The 22871-nt window shown below is 44.2% G+C and overlaps 1 protein-coding gene across 2 annotated transcripts in view; it reads right to left on the bottom strand.

The window, feature by feature from the left end:
- N4bp1 (NEDD4 binding protein 1) overlaps positions 1–18261 on the bottom strand; it is a 51884-nt gene extending 33623 nt beyond the window's left edge. The window contains exon 1 of one of the 2 annotated variants that reach the window (XM_038313148.2): positions 17891–18261. In XM_038313148.2, coding sequence (XP_038169076.1) covers positions 17891–18088 — 198 coding nt within the window. In that variant the 5' untranslated portion in view covers positions 18089–18261. Of the gene's footprint in view, positions 1–2593; positions 2811–17890 lie in introns of those variants that run through there. The other variant, XM_038313149.2, reaches the window with a different exon arrangement.
- Positions 18262–22871: the final 4610 nt, after the last annotated feature.

The raw sequence follows: 22871 nt of genomic DNA, 5'->3' as shown, positions 1-22871 counted from the left end.
TTTTTATTTTTTTAACTGAGAATGCTTCATTTTTCCCTTAAATGATAATTTCCTTTGATAGGAAATTCCCCAATAAAGGTTCTGGTGCACATGATGGCACCAACTTTTAATCCTAACTCCAGGAGTCTGAGGCAGAAGCACTCTGTGAGCTCCAGGTTAGCCAGACTTACATACACAGTGAGACACAGCCTTGAAGAACAGTAAGTTTACGTTGCTGGTGCACAATTGTTGATTTCAGCAACAAGCTCCTAAAACATTCATTTCTCCTTCAGAAGGTTAGCTGAACAGGGCATACTACTTTATATTCTTTGTGACCATGACCCATAATCCACACTTGAAAAAGGTCTAAAGCTGCATTTTGCTTTGTCAAACAGGTCCCACATGGTATAAGCTAGCCTTGAACTAACTCCTGACCCTTAAGGGTTCACCTTTCAAATACTGTTATTAAGGTTTGTGCTCTCATAGCTAGTTTCATATACTGCTTTTAAAAATGTTTGGGGCTGGAGAGACACTTCAGTGGTTAAGAACATGGGTTGCTTTTCCAGATGACCCAGATCAATTCCCAGCATCCACATGGAGGCTCACAACCCTCTGTAACTCTAGCTTCAGAACATCCAATCTGCTTTTCTGGCCTTCACGAGGGCACTGCATGCATATGCTACACAGATATACAGGTAGGCAAAATACTAATATACATTTAAAAAGGGAATAAATCTCAAATAAATGGGGAAATGTCATTCTGACAGATTGGAGGCAAAAAATCATTTTAAAAGGTCTATTTTCATTGACATATAACCAAATATTATTTATAAGTGCAAGAATTGTACAACTTTCTTCAAATTGGTAAGCAACTATACGATGCTTTGACAAAGAGAATCTAAGTGTCCTCTCTTCCATGAGCAGTATGCATGGTACAAGCTCACATCCCTACAAAGAACTAAATACTCTGTGACTTAATGAAGATTAAGATTCAGCATGAGTGTGCCTGCCTATGGCCATTCAGTTATTTTTAGAATGGTCTGCCTAATTTAACATATATTGTACGTAGCAGAGAACAGAAAGCAATATTTACATGAGGCTATGGAAAAAGAACCTTGACTTTTAAGATATTACTTATTGCAGCAATTAATATGAAGTTCTTGTATTGAATTCAGTTGTTCATTTTATTTTTTTAATTAGTTTATTTATTTATTTATTTATTTATTTATTTAGTGTGTGTGTGTGTGTGTGTGTGTGTGTATTTGTGTTTTATTTTTTTCTTTGGATCTAGGAATTGAACCAAAGCCTTGTACATCCCCCCAGACTAGTATTCTACTGTGTTACCTCCCAGCCTCATTTGTTCATTTTATAAAATGCAGCTTTTAGTCCTGGCAAGATGCCTCAGCAGATAAACATGCTTGCTGCCAAAGCCTGATAACCTAAATTTAGTCTTTAGGGCCTACATGATGGAAAGAGAGAACAAACTCCTGCAAGAGGTGAGGCTGAGGCAGGAGGATAGCTAGTCCCAGGGCTACTCAGTGAGTCCAGTCAGCCTGGGCTAATGGGCTAGAGATCTTGGTTCCAACAGCAATGTGGGAGGCTGAGCCTTAAGTTCTAAGAATGTTGGCATGTCTAACAGGTAACTGGTGTAGGAGGGTCTTCTGTGTATGTGTTACTTTCATTGGCTAAATAAAGAGACTGCCTTGGCCTTTTGATATGGCAGAAAATTAGGGGGGCAGAGTAGACAGAACAGAATTCTGGGAGGAAGAAGGCAGGCAGAGAGCCACCCGCCATGAAGCTGCCAGGTCAGACATGCTGAATCTTTCCCAATAAGCCACGGCCTCGTGGTGACATACAGATTATTAGAAATGGGTTGAATCAAGATGTGAGAGTTAGCCAATAAGAGGCTAAAGCTAATGGGCCAGGCAGCAATTTAATTAATACAGAACTCTGTGTGATTATTTCAGGCATAAGCTAGCCGGGTGGCAGGGATGACAAGCAGCCCACCAGCCTGGGTGTAAGCCAGTCGGGTGGTGGGACACAGCCCGCAGCTCCTCAATAGTACAGGTAACAGATCTGTCATGAGTTGTGGTTCCAATGTCCTGCGATTTTGGAATGTCCGTGCAACAAGATGATTGCTTTAAAAGCCTCTTATTTTTGTTTTTTGTTTGTTTGTTTGACACAGGATCTCTCTCTTATGTAGCCCTGGCTGTCCTGGAACTTGCTATGTGGCCTCGAACTCATAGAGATCCATCTGCCTACCTCTGTCCCCCCCAGTGCTGGGATTAAAGGTATGTGCCACCAAGCCCAGTCTCACTTAAAAGTATTTCTTAGGGTATTTGGGAGCAGGTGTGGATATGGCAGATTGGGGCTGAGTCTACAACTATTGTCACCACACATGACTGATGCTGTCTGCGTATAGAGAAAGAAAAAGGACAGTGATTTGGCAAATGTCAAGTACCGGATACCCCCTTCCTGATCCTCCAGTCAGAACCATAAGTTCCTCTCAGTGGTCTTTGTGTGCCCTACAGTCCCACTTCCAGGCTGAGCTCTGTTGTACATGGGCTAGATGATAATAAACAATTAAAGACAGCAGAGATAGGTGGTAACTTACCTGTAAACGCAGGATTTGGGAGGCTAAAACAGAACGGTCTTGAGTTCAACACCAATCTGGGCTAAAGAATGAGACTTTGTCTCCAACCAGCAACACAACAAACAGAACGGGGAGGGCAGCAAGATGGCTCAGAGAATAAAATTTCCTCCTGCCCAAACTGATGATGTAAGTTCAATATCTAGGACCACATGGTAGAACAAGACTAGACTCCTGCAAATTTTCCTTTGACCTTCACAACTTCCTGCAGTGCACATGCTTCCGAACCCTGATAAATAAAGGAATAAATAAACCAATAAATGTAACACCAAGGCAACCAAATTGGGGGAGGGGACAGTAAACTCACTACCAATGGTTTGTTAATCTTCTAAATTTGAGACTCTTACAATTCATCTGTTCCTATTTGCTTTTCCAAGTTTACCAAGTCTTTTCCAAGAAGCTACCCCAGGCATGCTGTCCAGGCTTGACAGCTGTAATATAGTATTAGCAGGGCACTTAACCTGCAGTCCTAGAACTGGGAATCACCTTATACCTGTTAGTGTAAGGGAAGCTGCCAGTCTAGGTGAGGTGTGTGGCTGAGTTCACCTGCACCAGATCAAGTATATAAGGAAACCCTACAGTTACTTGAATAAGGAAAAGTTGATCAGATTTCTTTAGCAGGCTGCCAGCAGGAATTGGTCAAGCTGGAGGGGAGGAATGTCTTTTCTAGATAAAGGACTTCCAAAATCCTCTCTTTAAAGGGCTATTTGTCTTGTTAACCCACAATAGAGATCATCTATGAACAGATTCTACCCAGACCCAGAACTCAAAATTGGACACCCTCCCCCCAAAAAAGATTTTCCATTCAGGAAGTGGTGGTACATGCCTTTAATCCTAGCACTTGGAGGCAGATGCAGGCAGATTTCAGTGAGTTCGATGTCACCCTGGTCTACAGAGTGAGTTCCAGGATAGCTAGGATACAGAGAAACCCTGTCTCAACACCCCCCCCCCAAAAAAAAAGAAGAAAAAAATTTCATCAAACACATAAAGATACCTGTGTATGAACAGGGCTTGGCTATGAGACCAAGACAATAAAACAGAATTCTTATGACAGCTTCAGGGCTGCAAACAGTGTTCTGGGGCAGAGCCCTTGGCAGCATGAGGCCCTAGTTCAATCCTGGTTTAGCTTTAGCTTTGTAGCTATGATGAAATACCCTTACAGAAAGCAACCCTTGGGAGAAAGGGCTTATTTTATTTTAGCTCACAATTATAGGTGACAGTCTATCACAGCAGAATAGTCAAGGCGGCAGGGGCTTTGTAGCTGGTCACATCAGGTCCATCAGAAATGGATGCATGCATACTTACCAGGCTCAGCGCACATTCTCTTTTTTTATCATTCAGGACCCAAACCCAGGAAACGGTAACACACGTCTTTAGGCTAGATTCTTCTTACATCAACAAATGAAATCAAGACAATCCCCCACAGGCCATCCTGATACACATAGTCCCTATACTGTGGCTAGTTGACAATCAAGACAATCCCCCACAGGCCATCCTGATACACATAGTCCCTACACACTTTCTAAGAAATACAAAATGATACTGAATTCACGAAATAGGAATCAGGATGTCAAAAGGAGAAGGGAAGAAATCAGAGTTAAGAGTACTAGTAAATATAAAGTCAAGCATGGTGCCTCTCTCACCACTGGAGGCTGGGACAGGAGGATTATCCCAATTTTATTGTAGCCTGAGATAGAGTAAGACCTAGTCTCAAAACACTAAATCAAATTAAAAAAAAATGAGGAAGAGGAAGAAGGCTCAGTAGTTAAGAACATGTACTGTGAGGACCCAAGTTTGGTTCCTTACACACATGCTGAGTGACTGACTCACAACCACAACCTATAATTCCAGCTCCAGGAAACCCAATGTTAGGGAAAATGGCAAGAAGTCAACATGCCCAGCCTCTCTCCTAAGTAAGTTTCAAATATACGTTTTTCACATAAATCAAAGTATTACAAACTCACTACAAGAAGAACTTATAAATTTTATACTTTCATTTCTAATACAAGTTTTAAAAGCTAGACTAGATGAAGTTGCAGGCATAGTGATGCATGCCTTTAGTCCCAGTGCCCTGGAGGCTGATGCAGAAGGAACTCTAAGTTCAAGGCCCACCTGGTCTACATAGTGAGTTTCAGTTCAGCTGGAGCGACACAGTACACAACGAACAAACAAAAATGAGTAAAACAAAGATAAAGATGGGTAGATTCCCTCACCATGACCAGCAAACAAATTTAACAGACTCCAGAAAAAGAGAATTTGGAGGAAAATGAAGAAAAGGTAAAGACTGTATTAAATGTAATTCTGTTCAAAGCATAGAAGAACTTGGTTTACGCATTCGCTCATTCACCCACTCACTCACCACAGCTATTAACGCATCTAGCGTTATGTCAGGGACTAGCTGCGCAAAATGTGACACACACTTGCTTCATGAGAGAAAGCAAAAAGGGTATTCATTTGGGAGGATCTAGGAGGAGTTGGTAGAGGGGAAACAGCAATAAGAATATAGTGTATGGCCGGGTGGTGGTGGCGCACGCCTTTAATCCCAGCACTCGGGAGGCAGAGGCAGGCGGATCTCTGAGTTCGAGGCCAGCCTGGTCTACAAGAGCTAATTCCAGGACAGGCTCTAGAAACTACAGGGAAACCCTGTCTCGAAAAACCAAAAAAAAAAAAAAAAAAAGAATATAGTGTATGAAAAACTCTTTTCAATTAAAAAAAGAAAAAACCTTCTGTATCTTAAGCTTATTACACTTCAATGCTTTTGTGTGTTTTCCATGTCATGCAAGCAACAGAAAATGTAAAGTTGACCTTGATGTTGAGACCAGTGAGTAACCATGATTTATTTCCCTCCTCCTTCCCCTTTCTCCTGGGGTACGAAGGGTTAAACTCAAGGTCTCAGGCATGTTAGGCAAGTGTTACCAGGGAGCTGACATTCCCACCTTTAAGCAGAGAACTTCCCAAGTTGATGGGGCTGGCCTCGCCCCTGCAGTCCCCCTCAGTCTCTGGAATGCTGGATCACAAGCATATGCCACCACAATCACTTCCAGCCACTTCTCACGCACTCACAAGTGTTCCTGGCAACGTGTGCTACTCAGAAAGGAGCTCAAACCAGAAGTGGGTAAAGCAACTACCACGCTGCCGGCACTGGGGAAGTCTTCCTCGAGCGCGGCTCACCATTCTATCTCCTTCTGGAAGCACACAGCTAGGGGCTCTGAAGACAAAGAGAGGACAGCCTACAAAGCACAGGAAACTGAATGTGACCACCGGTGTGTGGAACCCAACAGCTCTGCTAGCTACCGGAAGCATCCCCACACAGTCGGCAGATGCTCAGATCCACTAACCATCGCTGAGATAGGGCAAACTATGAGGGCAAGGAAGTTCTTAAGATGCCAGCGTCGGGCACTGTGGCAAACTGTCACCCAAATCTCCTTGGGCTACAAGATACCCTGACTCAAAAACAAAATGTTCTACAGTATCTCTAGGAAATAAGTAAGATTTTTACTTATAGGCACTAATATGCATCCAATATCATATATACAAATTAAAAATATCCTGTATAGCCTTAGAAAACAAATTCTTCAGCACTAATAAGCTACATATTTCCAATAGGTTTACATTAGGTCTCCATTTCTTGTCTATGTTAGTAATAGACAAGTTAGGAATGCATTTTCCATATTCACTTTTTCCCCCAACTCTCTCCACTGTCTATCAAATACTCCTAGGAAAAAACAAAACACCAAAGTCATACTCAGGACCCACCCAAGACATGTTCCTGTGCAGAAAACCTGTCAGTCTCTGTATTTTGACAACCTCTAAAACTTTAAGCTTCCCAAGACAATTTATCCTTTATTCTTATCATCCCCCAAGAGTGTTTTCAAGACCCCAATTATTTTTACACTCATCCCCTTTACTCTTAGTGGAAATGCACAAATGATATCAGAGACTACAGGTCAGTGTGTGTGAAGCCCTGCATGGCTGTGTCTCCGCTACACAACAGCCTGAAGCAAGAGCACTAGATTCAGGACTAGCCTGAACAATTTAGCAAGAACCCATCTCAAAAAGGAGAGATAGGCACACCAGATATGGTGGCTTTTAAATATAAGCACAGCTGAGGTTGGAGTACAGCCATGAATTCGACACTAGCCTAGGCTACAGAATGAAATCTTGCCTCAAAAAAGTAATATAATAAATAAACGTTAAAAAACAAAATAAAACAAAAAATTCTTCCTCCCCAGTTTTAAAGTCATGCCCTAATATGTCACCTTTCCCCAGGGACCAGACTCTTATTAGAGAGAGCGAGAGAGCGAGAGAGCGAGAGAGCGAGAGAGAGAGAGAGAGAGAGGTGTATGGTAGCACATATCTTCAATCCCAACGCTCAGGAGGCAGAAGTAGGCATATCTCTGTGATATGAGACCAGCCAGGTCTACACAGTGAGTTTCAAGGACAGCCATGGCCAGATAGACTATCTAAAAACAAGTGCATGTGTGTGTGTGTGTGTGTGTGTGTGTGTGTGTGTGAGCGCACACGCGCATACACACAGACTTCTCTATAAGTTCACAGTGAGTATGTAGGTGCCTATGGAGAAAAGGGCTGATGATCTGATGATCCCCTGGCCCCCGTCAAGGAATCAAGACGGGAGTTATAGAAAGCTATGAGCCACCTAACCTGGATGCTGGGAACCAAACTTATCCACTACAAGAAAAGCAAGTGCTCTTAACTTCAGTCCACATCAGGTCCTCTTCACTCTTCCTATCATGGTGTCTATGCAGATGCCTTGGGTTCCCAGTTCTATGCGATGGTTCCCTTCAGCCTTACTACCAGGTTTGAATGTATAGGGTAACCCAATCTTGGTCCTTCTTCCACCTCCACAGTCTATGAAAACAGTAGCTTATGACCCCATTTTACAGCCAACCACTTAAAAGCTGGGCTCTGTTCCTATTCAAATGGTATCACTTGAATGCAGACAGGAACAACTACACCAAAGTGTTCCAGCTTGGGTTAAGAACAAGACACTTTCCAGCAACCTGTCCTTTGGTAGGTAAGCACGTCGCTTTTCACAGGTGTGCATACATGCTATCAATGGATACAGTCTGACACATGCAGTTTCTTTCACTTTCCCAGCAAACAATAAATGAGCAAATCACTAGTCACATGCTGGGCTTTAGTCAGACTCTGGCTCCGGGGTGTGCCCGGCGCATAGACGTTATTTTCAGATAAACTAGGTACACTCCAGCAAAGTGGAAGTCACATTGTTTTAATCCGTAAATATGCCGCTTCCTGACCCAGACTGAGGAATACAACTAGTCTTGTTGCCCCAACCTCATCAGCGCAAGATCTATCTGCCTCTCTAGTCTCCCAGGACCCGAGTGCTGCTCCTCATCTAGGAAAGCTGGGTTGTCCAGGAGGTACTACTGAGTGCCTCTCCCTCTCCTGACTATGTCTCAAATCCTTTGCTATCACTTTCTATGACTCTCAGAGGAGGGCAGTTCTCAAAATTATCTCTAGGTAGCTTTCTCTCAATTACACTCCTAGCCTCTCCAAGCTTCACTGGAATCAACTATAAATCAAACTTCTTTCTACGCATCATTTTTGTTGTGCCCTCAATACAATAACTTGTCTACCCCTTGTTACAATATAAGAGGTGTTTCTGAAAGTATCTGAAAGTACTCTAGAAAGCTTCCTGCTGGGCAAGACCATTGTGAGCTATTTTGTACACGTGTGAAGGTGTACTGCTGATTGTTGTAATAAAAGGTGAATGGCCAACAGCTGGAAAGGCCCCATAGGGGGTTTCCTGGGGAGAGAAGGGAAAAAGAGGTGGAATCTAGGTGGAGAGGTGCAAGATGGCAAGACGTAAGTTAATAGACATGGGTTCATTTAAGTTACAAGAGCTAGTTAGGAACAAGCCTAAGCTATAGGCTGTGCTTTCATAATTAGTAATAAGTGTCATTATTTGTGAGCTGGTGGCCCAAAGGAAAGTTTAACTCCACATAACTAATGTTCACATTCCAAGGGGTTGTTCAAGACCTCTGGTTTGAATTAGCATGTCCACTTATTTGTGCTATGTCCTTTAACCTTTCCTTCCTCTACTCTTGTCCAAAAACATAATGTGAAGAATCAGAGTGTGTATATTAATCTCTGCCTTTTATATACAGGAGTGTCTTATTAAATTGTAATGTTTATCACAAGTGCAGTAGACTGCACATTTCTAGGGAATGAGAACTGCTCTTAGCCATCAGATTCGGTGACCTTCAAACAGGCATAATTCTCTGGGGCATCTACAACATCAAGGGATACACCTGACTGTTACAGCTTGAGGAGATATTTCTGGCATCTCTGGCACCTAGAGGATGGAAGACAGATGCTGCTAATCATCCTACAGACATAGTACACTCCTCCACACACACCCAAACTTTATGACCCACAGCATCACTGCTAAGAAACCCTAAACAAATCACTTCATGTCTAACCAATACCTATAGATGATTTGGAAACATGGACCAACATCTTGTAACAATGATGTGGCTAAACATTAAGAAAGTGTGCCAAAATGACAGAAAGTCATGTGTGTGTGTCCCCCAACAGGAGAAAACTGAGTATAGTGACGCATGCCTGTAATCCCAATACCTGGGAGTGGAGCTCAAAGCTATCCCGGACAATACGATGCGTGAGTGCAATACCTACCTCAAAATACAAAGTTTACATAGCAAAATATTAAATAAATACTTCTAAGTGAGACAAAAATATGGCTTTTCTATTTCTTTGGCCTATTCCCAAATTATTTAATTTTCTAGAAACTGTATCTTTTGCTTGACATACCACTTGTTACTAATCTTGCTACTAACTATAGTCTGGACTGGGAAGCAGTTTTAGAAGCAATGCTTCTAGCCAGTTTACACACACATAGTTTACCTAGTACATGCATCTTAGTACTGTATCAAAAAATGACAATACATGCATGTAACCTCAGCACTCAGAAAGTGGAGGCAGGAGGATCAAGGTCAGGGGCTGAAGAGATAGCTCAGCAGCTAAAGAGCACTTACTTGCAAAAGACCTACAAGATCTATAACTCCAGTTATAAGAAATTCAGTATCCTCTTCTGCCCTCCAAAGACACCAGGCATGCACACAGTGCACGCGCGCACACACACACACACACACACACAGACAAAATGTTCATACTATATACATAAAAAATGCATCTTTAAAAAAAAGTTCAAGGTCATCCTTAGCTACATAGAATTCCAGGTTGGCCTTGGATACATGACACATTGTTTAGAAAATTAACCAATTAATTGAAATTTGTAACTTTGTCAGTCAAGATGATAACTCTGTAAGTTGGTAGAAGAGAGAGCCCCACTGAGTACAATTTCTTTGCTCTGTAAGACGTTAGGTACCCAATTTATTCTCCCACTCAGCAAATTCATTCCAGCATTCTTTTTGTTGTTGTTTTGTTTGAGACAGGGTCTCATTATGTAGACCTGGAATACACTATGTAGACTAGGTTTGACCTTGAACAAGAGCTCTGCCAGTCTTTGCTTCCTGAGAGCTGATATTCAAGCAGTGGTTCTTAACTTTCCTTAACGCTGCAACCCTTTAATACAGTTCCTCACGTTGTGGTGACCCCCAACCATAAAATTATTTTTGGTGCCACTTCATAAATGCAATTTTGCTACTGTTATGAATCTTAATGTAAGTATCTGTGTTTTCTGATGGATGATCTTAGGTGACCCTGTGAAAGGGTCATTTGATCCCCAAATTCAGAGCCACTGGATTAAATGCCTGGTTTCAGTATTTTTTCTTCATCCAGGCCCTTCAAGTTCTCTGAACTATATCTGCGGTCTTGCTAGCTAGTTCTGGGCCATGAGCTCCCTGCCTGGCTGAGTCTGCTTGTAACTTAAAAGGTGTTTTACCCTCTGGGAGCTTGTAGGATCCATTAAGACACCCGAGTGCACTCGCCTGTTAGAGAAACTAGCCATTGTGACCCCCCAAAAGGCATCTGGTAACCTGTTTAAATACAAGCTTGTCTCATTTTTGGTCCTAGAATGAGTCCTCCGCAGCAGGAAGTCTTCCCTTCTCTGCTTCTCTGCTGCTTTCTTTGTGTCTTGTCACTCCTGGCCCTTTCCTTGAGATGGCTCCCTGATCTCAAATGCTTGGCCATCTGTAGACTTCTCAAGTGAAAAAAAAATACTAAGTCCCTGTCTGTATAGGCATCTATTACTGCAAGAATTTTACTAATAGAGATATATCAATATGCATTAATCTACCTATAGCAACAAGACAGTAATATTATTCTCTTAATTAAAAAAAAACACCAGAAATGCTGGATGTAGTGGTATATGCCAGCCTAAGGTGGCAGAGGCAGGTAGAGCTTTGTCAGTTCCAGGCCAGTCAGGGATACATGGTGATGCTTTATATTAAAAACAGAAACAAAAACCAGGGTTAAGAGTCTTTAATGCCCCATGAGGTGTGTGTGTTGGGGGGTGAATAGCACAGACAGATCTCGGCCAGCCTGGTCTACACAGTGACACTCTGTCTCATGAATAACTATAACAATAGGGCTAGAGAGATGCCCTAGTGGGTAAAGGTACTTGTAGTACAAGCACGACCTAAATTAATTCCCAGAATTTAGGTGAAGGAGAAAATCCATTTCACAAAGTTGTACTCTGACTTCCATATGCACACTGTGGCATGTGTACACACACACACACACACACACACCCCATACCCACCCTCACAATTATAATTTTTATAGGAGTTTAAAATTATAATTTTTATAGGACTTTAACAAGAATAACAACAAAGCAGTTCCTTAATTACTATAGAGATTTTCCCCCATAGCTTCATTTTAAATTTAAGAAAGCTAACTTTATACAATAATATTAACTTAGCAAAATGCTAGCAAAAAAAAAATAGTGAACCTTGATTTACCTACATGGCAGCTTACAATTACCAGTAACACCAATTCCAGGGAATTTGATAACCTCTGACCTCTATCAGTGCCAGGCATGCACATGGCACACTGGCATACACAATGGCAAAATATTCGTACACATAACATCTTTGAAAGATAAATACATCTTTAAAAAAAACCTACAATAGAGTCTACAAAATGCCTCAGCAAGTAAAGTTACCTACCACCAAGCCTGATGACCCAAGTTAAATCCCCGGGACCTATATGGTAGAGGGAGAGAACCAGCTTTGACAAGTTGACCCCTGACCCCCATGCAGGCTACGGTATAAAGAGCTCTGACAAAACTAGCAAGTAAATGCAATTTTAAAGCAAATCCTACAACACTGGCTGGGAAGAGAACTGGGAAGGGGAAGCTACAGTGACAGCAATGAGTAGCTCCCGTTTCAACACTCTGGAATAACCCCAAGTGTTACCCATAAAAGACACTGAGCCAACCACTGTTTCTTAAGATGATTTTCACAACTATATGGGGGTGGGGGGGTGGAGTATCATTCTAGGAAATGCAAAAAAGCTATCACATTTCTTTCTGGTAACATCAACACAATACTACCCGACTGTACATTTCTAAATTACTTCCTCCATGAACAAGTCTACTGTTCACTCATGAACCAGGTATCACTCTCTAAGCAAACAAGGACCTGGTACAAGGAGGCCAGCTGGCATGACAGTCTAGCCTGGTCCTCTTTTCCCTTCTGCTTTCATTCAGCCTTTCTACTCCTTGTGTGCACTCAAACACGGGGACTCTTCAGATACAATTCCTGGGCCCTGCTCTGCCTTACTTTTAACTGTGGTAACTGGATGGAACTCACTCCTCCACCAGGGAAACATCTGCCAATTCCAAGGTCCAGTGATACTCTAAGTTCACTGTTCCTGACTCCGTCTGGTCCCTACTTCTGTCCCATAGAAGTAAGTCCCTTCTGGTTTCTTCTGAAAGCAGCCTCAAATGCTCCCCCCCCCTCACACACACACATATACACACACACACACACACACCAGGAAGAACCACCTGATGTTTCTCTGAGACAGTGCTCTAGGCCACCAGGCCTTCTGCTGCTCTCTTCTCCAAGGGGAGGAGTGTGTTAATTTACTACTAACCCTGTAGTGTTAGACTTTCTAAAGCAGAGGTTAGAAGGGCACTTCAAAGGCTCCACCTGAATCACTGAAATATTTTCTTCAATATGTGGGGTTGGATTTTACTACAATACATATCTTGTAAACTGAAGTTGTCGTCCCTCTTGGGAGGTGGCTATGCTGAAGATGTGAGCCCGATTTTAGAAAGCTGACACTGTAGAGCTAAGGCTCTCTTTAGTCCCTTCAGTGGCCATTCACTGTCCACCTGCATCCTTTTAACTACAGGTAAAGCTTTGGGGATGTACTAATTTAGCAGGACACTAGCTTCCATCACTTCCAAAGGCTAAGACCACTATCAAACAAACAACACTTGAGACCTACAGATTTCCCCGCCTTAAGTTCCCAACAACATACCTGAAAACTTCCTTGACAACTGACCCCCCCCTTTTTGTTCTGTTTGTTTGGTTTAGACAGTGACCAGACAGCCCAGACTGGCTATGAATCTGTGGTGATCCTCCTTGCCTCTGCCTCAGAGTGCTGGGATTTCAGTGTGTGCTACCAGAGTCAGATGATTTATGACTGTCTTTTGTTCTGACAATGAAAGTTTTTGTAACTGTTTCCATGTTAAGACATGTTCTTCAGCCTAGTGGTGGTGGCACACCCCTTTAATCCCAGCACTTGGGAGGCAGATACAGACAAATCACTGAGTTCAAGGCCAGCCTGGTCCAGAATGGCTAGGGCTACACAGAGAAACCCTGTCTTGAAAAACAAACAAACAAACAAACAAACAAACAAAAAGAGACAAGTTGTTCAGGGCAACCAGGATGTGTGTTCCTAGGCCATTGTCACTCATATTTGGCTCAGGGTAAACAATCTCTTATTTCCACTGGCAGCTGTGTTTTGTGTGGAGGACTTTACGAAGAGAATCAATGTGGCCAGATGTTGTTATCCCATGGGAGAGACTGAGGCAGGAAAACTGAGGGCTCCAAGCTATTTTGGGTTACATAATCTTAAGACTAAAAAAAGAAAAGAATACAATAACACAAAGTTTGTGTTGATACTTCTACATGGAATTAAAAATATAAGTTTGTTCCTCCTTACCACACCCAATGAGTAAGTCCTCTCCAGGTTTTCTGTCTTCTCATACTATCTTCGTTAGGGTCACTACTACTGGGATGAACCACTACGACCAAAAGCAGAGTGGGGAGAACAGGGCTTCTTTGGCTTACATAGAATGGATCACAGTCCACTGGGGGAAGCCAGGGCAGGAACTCAAACAAGGTGGGAAAATGGAGGCAGGAGCTGATGCAGAGGTCATGGAGTAGTGCTGCTTACTGACTTGCTTCCCAAGGCTTGCTCAGTCTGCTTTCTTATAGAACCCAGGACCACCAGCCCAGAGATGACCCAACCCACAATGGTCTGAGCCCTCCCCCATCAATAACTAAGAAAATGCTCTACAGGCTTGCCCACAGCCTGATCTTATGGACACATTTTCTCAAATAAGATTCCCTCCTCTCCGATGACTCTACCTTGCATCAAATTGACATAAAACTAGCCAGGACATACCTTACCTCTTAAGTCCCCAGAGTAATGTCAAATTAGTATGGAAGTTGCTGGACTTCACTCACCACATTTGTCCCTGCAAAGCATCCAGTCCAGAGGGAAACGCTGTGGCGTTTTGTAGCTACATCATTCACAGTCAAGAAAGACTTTCCACACCTGTCAGCTGGCCCCAGACATTCTTGCTACCTTGGAAAATTTCCTCCTTGCTCTCTTTACTCAAGGAACTGAGTAAAACTGCACCTTTCAAATACCTGTGACTTTGCCCATGTTCCCCTCCTTTACCCAAGTGGACCCTCAGTGATCATAGAAGCCTTTCCTTTCTCTTGTTACTGCAACACTTTAAACACACGGCAAGTGTATGTGAATCACCCCGTCCTCTCTCCGCATATCTCTCTTACTGGGCTACAGGATCCTTGAGGGTAAAGGGCAACCACACATTGACTCCCTCACGGGTGAGCTTTTCCCCAAATGCTACCGCCAGTTAGTCGTTGGGGTACATGCCCATACTCCCAGTGTTGAGGAACAGAGGCAGGAGGATCTCCAGTTGGAAGTCAGCCAGAACTACACAAGACTTTGTCTTTAAGAAATAAGTAAATAAAAATTATAAAAATTGACTACCCGGGCAGCCTCATCACCAAGAGGTCAAAGAATATAAACCACTCCTTCCAGCTACCAAGGTTTAAATACCCTAAATCCCTACTTCCACTCGGGTCCCAAGTCCCTTACCATCCCACCCAAATTCAGCTCAACCATAAAACAGTATTCCTTTCACTATTGTTTCTCCTCTGGCCTTCAAATTATCATTCAGGAATTTCAGGCAAACTCTTTCCCTGCCAAAACCCTTACTAACTCCCTCCTGAATATCCAAGGTCTTGAGCTGAGCAAACATGTTGCCCAGCATAGCTCACAAAGGACCTTGACATGTTGTCATGACATGCCACCTCATATGCCGTTTTCTGGCTTTTCAAAGTCCACCTAAAGTGCTGCCTCCTCCAACACACAGACTAGGGTAGCCGGTGCCTGTCTTGAGCCTCCAGGGCATTATCACTCCAAAGAGTAGATCCCACTTGCCTCCCTGACTGCTGGAGGCCTAATTCACAGGCCATTCTCACAGTTATATTATAACAAACCCAATCTGGAGCAGGTGGCCTACCAGGCCTCCCATTTTCTTTCCTGGCCCCAGGGATTGAAGCAACAAAGCACTCTACCACTGAGCTAAGCCCCTTGACCCCTTATTTTATGGAGGTAACAGGAGCTTTTTAAAACTCTTCTTGGGCTGGGGGTGTAGCTCCATGGAAAAGTGCTTATCTAGATAGTGCATACAAGGCCCTGAGTCTGAGCCCCAGCAGTATCAAAAATAAACACTTTTGTCTGTGAGACTGGGTTTCTCTGTGGCGCTCAGGCTGGCTGCAAACCGCCCCCTCACACCTCAGCCTCCAGAGTTCAGGGGCTACAGTGTGTTTCACCACAGCCGCCTGGCTGAACATTTCTTTGCTGTTTTACCCTCAACGCCATTTCTCTGCGTAACAAGTTAATGGTTCCCCCCCCCCCCAAAAAAAGTTACAAAGTAAAACAAACTGCCCTTGAGTGTGCCAGTCAACTCTTCCTATGAATCTCAAGGGAGCGGAAGAAGGGTTCTTGTAAGAGGTTAGGTTACGGTATGAGTAACACATGTTGAAAAGATAACAGGGCAGGTGACATTACCATTACCAAAATATCGGGTACCACACCTTTCCCGCTGGCTGTGCTAAACTGTGTGGCACCAGCAGACACACTAGAGAACTGGGGTTGGATGGGTTTGGCAGGATAGGCAAGGTGGAAGGGAAGCACCTCTGGGATGGCCTCAAAAAGAGCAGAAACAGGATCAGTCCAACACACAGCAAAGAGAGAAGAGACCAGACTGTTGTGGAAGTCTAAGAGAGCGCCGCTACCACATACGGCAGAAAACAAGATGGCACAGGATTAGTAAGTGCCCTGTGGTGGCACACGCCTGTAATCTCAGCGCTCAGAGGCAAGGCTAGGACTGCTAACTCAAGCCCAGCCAGTCACCAGAGCAAGACTGTCTTACAAACAGTGTTCTTAGTGACAGGACGCCTTACCAGGCTCCAGCACACAAGAAGGACTTTCTGAAGAACAACAGTCTAATATAAAGTAAACTAGGAGGCAGGGAGCATTGCCACCAAAGCAATGAAGCTAGAAGGGACACCGGGAACAAAAGTCCTAACCGAAGTAAAGGCCAGGGGAAGGAGAAGAATGGGTGCATGGTGGAATATTTAGAACTGACAGGCCTCAGGCATGTTTTTTAGGCCTGAATAGTAGAAAGAGTGGATGCTGAGGACGAAGGAGGAAAACAGCAATTTGTTCGGAAATCAGATGGCCCATTTAAGGAACTACATGGGAAAACCAACTTGACCCAACATCAATGACTCCAGCCCACACTGCCTTATAGACTACTCACGTTACACATATGCATCTTTAAAAAAAAATAAATTAAATCTAACTACATCAGGAGCTACAATCACTCAAGGGTGATGTGAAATTTATGATGTCGGATGTAAAAAGGGCGTCCCTAGAGCCAAGTTGTTTGACAAGCATCATCCACTTGGGTTCTAAAAAACAAATACCTTACTCATAAATTCTGGGGCCTACAGATGGGAAAGTCTGGAGGAGAAACGTGGGCACCTGAAGGTGTTCAGGAAATAAAGCTCATGATACCAGGCTTTGAAAAGCTGGTGACTTCACACCGGGAGGTGCAGCGTGGGGCTTTCTCCTAAGTTCCCAGATCTGACTCTCCAAATACCACAGGAGAGGAAGCACCACCTTATCCCTCAACTTCCTACTCCTCCCCTGCAGCTTAGGATGCTATACACTACAGCTTCGGTCATCTGGCCTTCTCCCACACAGGTCTTGTAGGACTCTCCTGCATAGAAACATAACTAAGATGCCCTTTCCCCAGGCAAGCTGTCGACTACCTGGCTATTTCACTGGCTCAAAGAGATTTTGTAGGCATCTAAAGCTTCCCGGGAACATTCTGCTACTGTTTTCTGACGAAAGGGAGGGGCTGATGGCGGTGTTGAGCTGGTATAAGGTCTGAAACACTGCTTAGACACAAGGTGAGTCACCGCTTAGTTTCAGTTTCTCCAGCTGTTCGTCTAATAGAAGGAAAGAGTCCTAGCACACCGTCCTCGCTGGATTTTTAAACACTGCGTTATTCCTTTCAGATGTGCTACAAGCATCATACAATCGTAGACCATCAACAATACAGGAATAATGCTATTCTGAACGCAGCTACAAAACATCCTACTTCCGAAGGGTCTGGTCATGACTTACGGTTATGCTTTCCCCCTCCTGATTTCCAAAAGGGCCTAAGATCTCCAAAGGATTCAGAAACCATGCCGTGGCGGCCTGGACGGTGCAAAGCAACCAGGAGCGTCGAGCCCTGCGCACATCCAAGGGACTGGAGGAGCAGCGCGGCCGCGCAGCGCGCGTGCCCCGGGCCCGATGGCTGGGCGTTCTGCGCACCTCGCCCACTCCGCTCTTGGCGAGGGACTAGGAAGAGAGACGCTTTCGGGGCGCCCCTCACAAACGGGGACACTGAGGCTCCCGGGATAAAACCCCTAAGCCCCGCGCGCGCGGCCCGGCGAGCCAGGCCGGACTCACCTTGGCGCTGTGCACCGCCTCCTGCGCGCCGCGGAGCTGCAGCCAGATGCGCGCGGGCAGCGGCTCCTCCGCCCCGAGGGCGCCCAGCACCGCCAGGCCCACGCCGAACAGAGCCTCGATGCGGCCGCGGCTCCGCTCCAGCAGCGCCGCCTTCTCGGCGGGCGCCGTGAACTCGTCCAGCACCACCCGGGCCGCCATGGCGGGCGCGGCCTCCCGTGGCGCCGGGGGCCGGCGGCGGCGACGCCCCCTCAGCGTGCCGCCGCTGCACAGAGCCGCTCGGGAGGCGTGGGCCGCGCCGGCCGCCTCGCCCGTCCGCAGGCCCCGCTACACCATCCCGACACGGCCGCCGCAGCTTAGCAACTGCGGGCAGTGACTCCCCGCCGCCACAGCCACTGCCACCGCCGCCGCCACGGCCGCCACAGCCACCACGCATGCGCTCAGCCCGCCGCCGTCATTGAAGCTCGCCGCCCCGTCGCCGGGGGTGGGTTGGTAGGCTGCGGGCGACGGAAGTCGACGACACACGCGGTCGCCATGTTGGTTAAGGGCAAGCGTCGGCAGGCAAGGCCTGGGTGGCCATATTTGATGAGGGCCTGATGCCTTTGGTCTTTAGCAGACGGAAGTTTTGGGTTTTACATTGGTAGGCAAACGATTCCTCTTTTCCTCTCTTCTTTTCGTTCCCCTTTACTTCCTTCCCTTATTTACTTCTTTCAGAAAAAAAATGGTAACAGGAAAAGAAAATGGAACCTCTGGCGGAGAACTGAAAGGCTAAATAAATTGCTGACATAGTGTCAAGGACGCGTAATCCCAGTGAAACAGGAAATGAGGTTGGCAGGTCTGCAGAGGGCAAGCCTGAGTCCCAGACCAGCTTGGGCTACCAAGAGAAACCTTGTTTCAAAAACTAAACGAGAGATGGCTCAGTGATTAAGAGTGCTTTGTGGGTACTCAGAAAGACAGAGTTTGGATATCAGCATCTGCACATCAAGCCAGGCACAGAAACAGACCTATAACCTCAACTCTGAGGGAGACATGAGGGCTTGCTTGTTTAGCTGAGACTGGGCCGAAGGGGAGCCGCTGGTTCAGGCAGAGACTCTAAAGGAGTAGATGAGAAGTGGTAGAGGAGCCGGCCCAAGGCCCCTTCTGTCTTCTGCCTGGAGAGACATGTCTACCATCACACTCTTGTGCCCATACGCTCACACACAAATACATACATAAAACCATTCTAAAATAAGTCTGTAGGGGGAGTTTTCCATCTAGACCGTGGGTCAGCTCTTTTATTAAAACATTCAGAAGGTGCCTTGGCAAAGACGTCTTCAGTGTACAAAAGATTATATAACACATCTTCTTTGCTTAATTAAAAAAGATTCTGACTTTAACATAGTATAACTATATATAACATTACAGTTACAATATTTGTGTTTGGCAAAATTAGAGAAAATACTCTAATATCTATCTTTGTGAATCTAAAGTTTTATACCTAATTGACATTTTATCATCATCAAGAAAAACTAAGTTTAATTATTTAATCTTTAATTCCATCAAAGACACCAGAAGGGTGAAATGTTACTTACTGATAGGAATATCTGGCTTCCTGGACAGTCAGATGTTCTGTAATGTTGGGCATCCAACTTTGGCCTATAGGCCTAGTATAGCTGATAGACAATTTGAGAAGAATGGAATTTTGATGGACTGTCCTACCTTGTCTTCAGAAAGTTTGGCACTTTCTTCTGCTTCCTGCTGGTCTAGTTTGGACAGTATACTATCAGCAGTTGAGGCAAGGGCAGTTTTTTTTTTTTTTGCCAAAATAGTTAGCTTTTTCCATAAAGAAAGTAAACTCCATATGGAGTTTCTTTGATGCCCATCATCTTCTTTTGAAGCAAATTAGTGCTGACAAGAGCAGACATGTCTTACTATCATGAAAAGCCTTAGGTTATTAAATATTAAATGCCTTATTCTATAGGTCTCTGAAGTGTTTGAAGATCAACTATCTAAGATATATCTCTGTAAGACCTTGAAAACATACCTAACATGACTATAAATTGGATTATTATAGTTGACAAACTACTAATCTGTATTTTTATACATTATATTTTAAATGAGCTGCATAAGCACCAAATCCCAAATGAGCAGAAACATACATATAGTATAGCAAAAATAACTTTAAATTTGTATCAGTAAACCAAAATCCATACCAATATAAAATATGTGATTAATAGTTGTTTTTAGATTAAAGTTGATTCAAAAGTTTATCCTTTTTAAAAACCATTCCTATATCATATCCTCTTCCTTTATAAAGAGAACTTTGAATTTAACTCTTTTGTTTAACTTATTTTTTTTACAATGAATGATAATAACTTGTAATCAAACCCCATTAAATGATGACAAATGTCCATAATCCATCTTTTGGGAATATAGGCTTCGTTTTCTGTAGACTGCTTCCTGTTGTCTGGGGATGCTGGCATCTTTGGATGAACCTTAAGAAAATTCAGGGTAGTGGTTATGTCTTGGCTGGAGTATTCTGTGAGGCTGGATCATCTCTGACAGAAGCCTTGAAGCTGTTCTGGATGCAGAACTCACAAATTGTAACAGAGGCATTCTGAAATGTTGGATCACCTGGGCCATCTATTTTCATTGGTGTTTGGTGCCCTTATTCTGAAAATACACAAGCTTTTAAAGGTAATGTACATTACAAGTATGGAATATGTGGTGTACATAAGTCCATTAAAGATTAATTTTTTTTGTTTTATAATTGAGCAGGTCAAAGCTGGACATGGTGTCACAAGCCTGCAACCCTGGCAGCACTCAGGAAGTTGAGCCTAGAGTATCAAGACTATCAAGACTACAAGGCCAGCTTTGGCAAGAGTCAGACCCAACCTCAGAAAGGTTTGGAGCTCTCTTCCTACACTCTGTCACTTGCTACCTCCCCTATTCTTTCCCACTGTCTCACTTTCCTAGCCCTGGCCTTGTTCAAACTCCTTTCTTTTCTCTCTACTCTAGACTCTTCAGATGTCTCTCTCTCTCTCTCTCTCTCTCTCTCTCTCTCTCTCTCTCTCTCTCTCTCTCTCTCTCTCTCTCTCTCTCCCCCACACCCAAACAACAACAACAAAAACAAAAAACAATTTCCCCCCAGATGGAGTGTTCAGGTGGGCTGTTTCTTTACTGTACTCCCTTACATACAAGAAAGTTGAAAGGCAATTTCAGCAAGGTTATTTGTGTTGAGACACAGATAACAGGGATTGGTAGGCTCACTCATGATCATACTGTGGGACTAGGTCTGTTTTTCCATTTGTAAAGTCAAGGTATCACTCACTTGATTCAAACTCCTTCCCAGAACATATGCTTTCTTGAGTCCTCAAAAACAAACAGTGAAAAATAAAGCATTGGTTTCTGTCCATAGTAAGTAGGACTAGTGGGAATATTGCTTAGTTTCTCTGTATTCTAACTCTTCACTGGTATAATGTGGTAAACAGTTGTCCCGTTGTGAGAGGTTAATACCAACCCAAAAATACCCATTAAATACTAGCTATTGTGTAAGGGTCTCATTCATTATCAAAATTAACCAGAAAAGTCACTCTGCCAAGAACAGCCATGTAACACCCCCCCCCCCCACCCGCCCACCCGCCGTGTAATGGAGTGGGTAATCAATCCTGCCTGAGATTTCCGAGCTGCAGGTTGTACCCTGATTGTGCTCCGGTCAGTTCCCTAAAGTTTCAGCTTTGCAAGCATGCTCCCTGGTCCCTCACCCCCAAAGACTGATTTCCTGGAAGCTGCCCAGAGCCTCCAGCTTCCTCTTTTTATCCCTATGTAGACCAGGCTGGTCTGAGTGCTGAGATTAAAGGCATGTACCACCCTGCCTGACTCAGTTTCCATTTTTGACTAGTGAAAACACACTTGGTGGGCAGGCAGGAGGGATGCACACTAGCTATTACTGCTCAGTCAGGAAACTTGTTTTGTGTTCGTTGTTGTTCGATTTTTGAGAAAGGGGTTTCTCTGTGTAACAGTCATGGCTGCCCAGGAATTAGAGAACTTTTAAGGCCTCTGTTTTCATGGCAACCCCGCATAGGTTTATTTCAGCCACATTGAAGTTGGGCCTGTACCATCTGTGTGCCTCCTCCCAGCAGGAGAAAGGAAAGGATCTCAACATATTCGAGTTAGAAATGACAATGACAGGGGATTGCTGGGGAGAGGAATTACCCCAGATAAAATCTATCAGGGGTCCAGGCTGCTGGGGTTTTCCATGTTTCAGAAACTTGGGCAGGTGTTCTCCTGGTGCCTTACCAGAAGATGAGTCAGTACAGAGAAGAGAAACACTGGGCTCACAGTCCAGCGGCTTCCTCTTCCCTCTGGGCTTTTCCTCTGGTGTCCATACAGTCTGCTGTCTTGCTCCATCAAGGCAATTATCTGGGATTGACTGTGGCAGACCAGTTGGTAAGTGTGACCTTGCTGGTATATGGCACCCAGAACACAGTGTTATCAGCACAATCTGTTACTTCCTTGGTTGTACTGAGTGGAATTGCTATTGTTCATCAATTGGGCAGGGCTTTCCCCAATACTGTTCCTGTGTGTTTCCAGTAACTTCCCTGCCAATGACTCTGTAATTGCTTAAATGTAAGGGGTGGAGAGAGAGAGAGACTGTCTTTAAAAGCTCAAAACAGCACCCTACTGGACTCTAAAGCAGCAAAAGTAGTTCAGCCGAGCATGCTAGTACACACCTGTAATCCCAGTCTTTGTGAGGCTTGAGGTCAAAGTTCAAAGTTACGGTGTTCAGAGTTACAGAGCTGGTACATCACCGAATATATACAATTTTGGGGTGTTTTTCTCCTAATTAGAAATTCTTTGCAGTTTGTATTTGTTCAGCATTCCCCTTAGAGGATCCCTCTTGCTTTTCTGAGTGTAAAGAACAAGTGGGGGAGGGAGGGAGGGGAGGGTCACACTAAAGCAACTCCCTTGCTTTATTGCTTCATGCAGCCTCCAAACCACAACT

The sequence above is a fragment of the Arvicola amphibius genome, chromosome 15, assembly GCF_903992535.2.
Source record: "Arvicola amphibius chromosome 15, mArvAmp1.2, whole genome shotgun sequence".
Lineage (NCBI taxonomy): Eukaryota > Metazoa > Chordata > Mammalia > Rodentia > Cricetidae > Arvicola > Arvicola amphibius.
The sequence above is the reverse complement of the archived record's forward strand: the minus strand, read 5'-3'. Positions and strand labels throughout refer to the sequence as shown.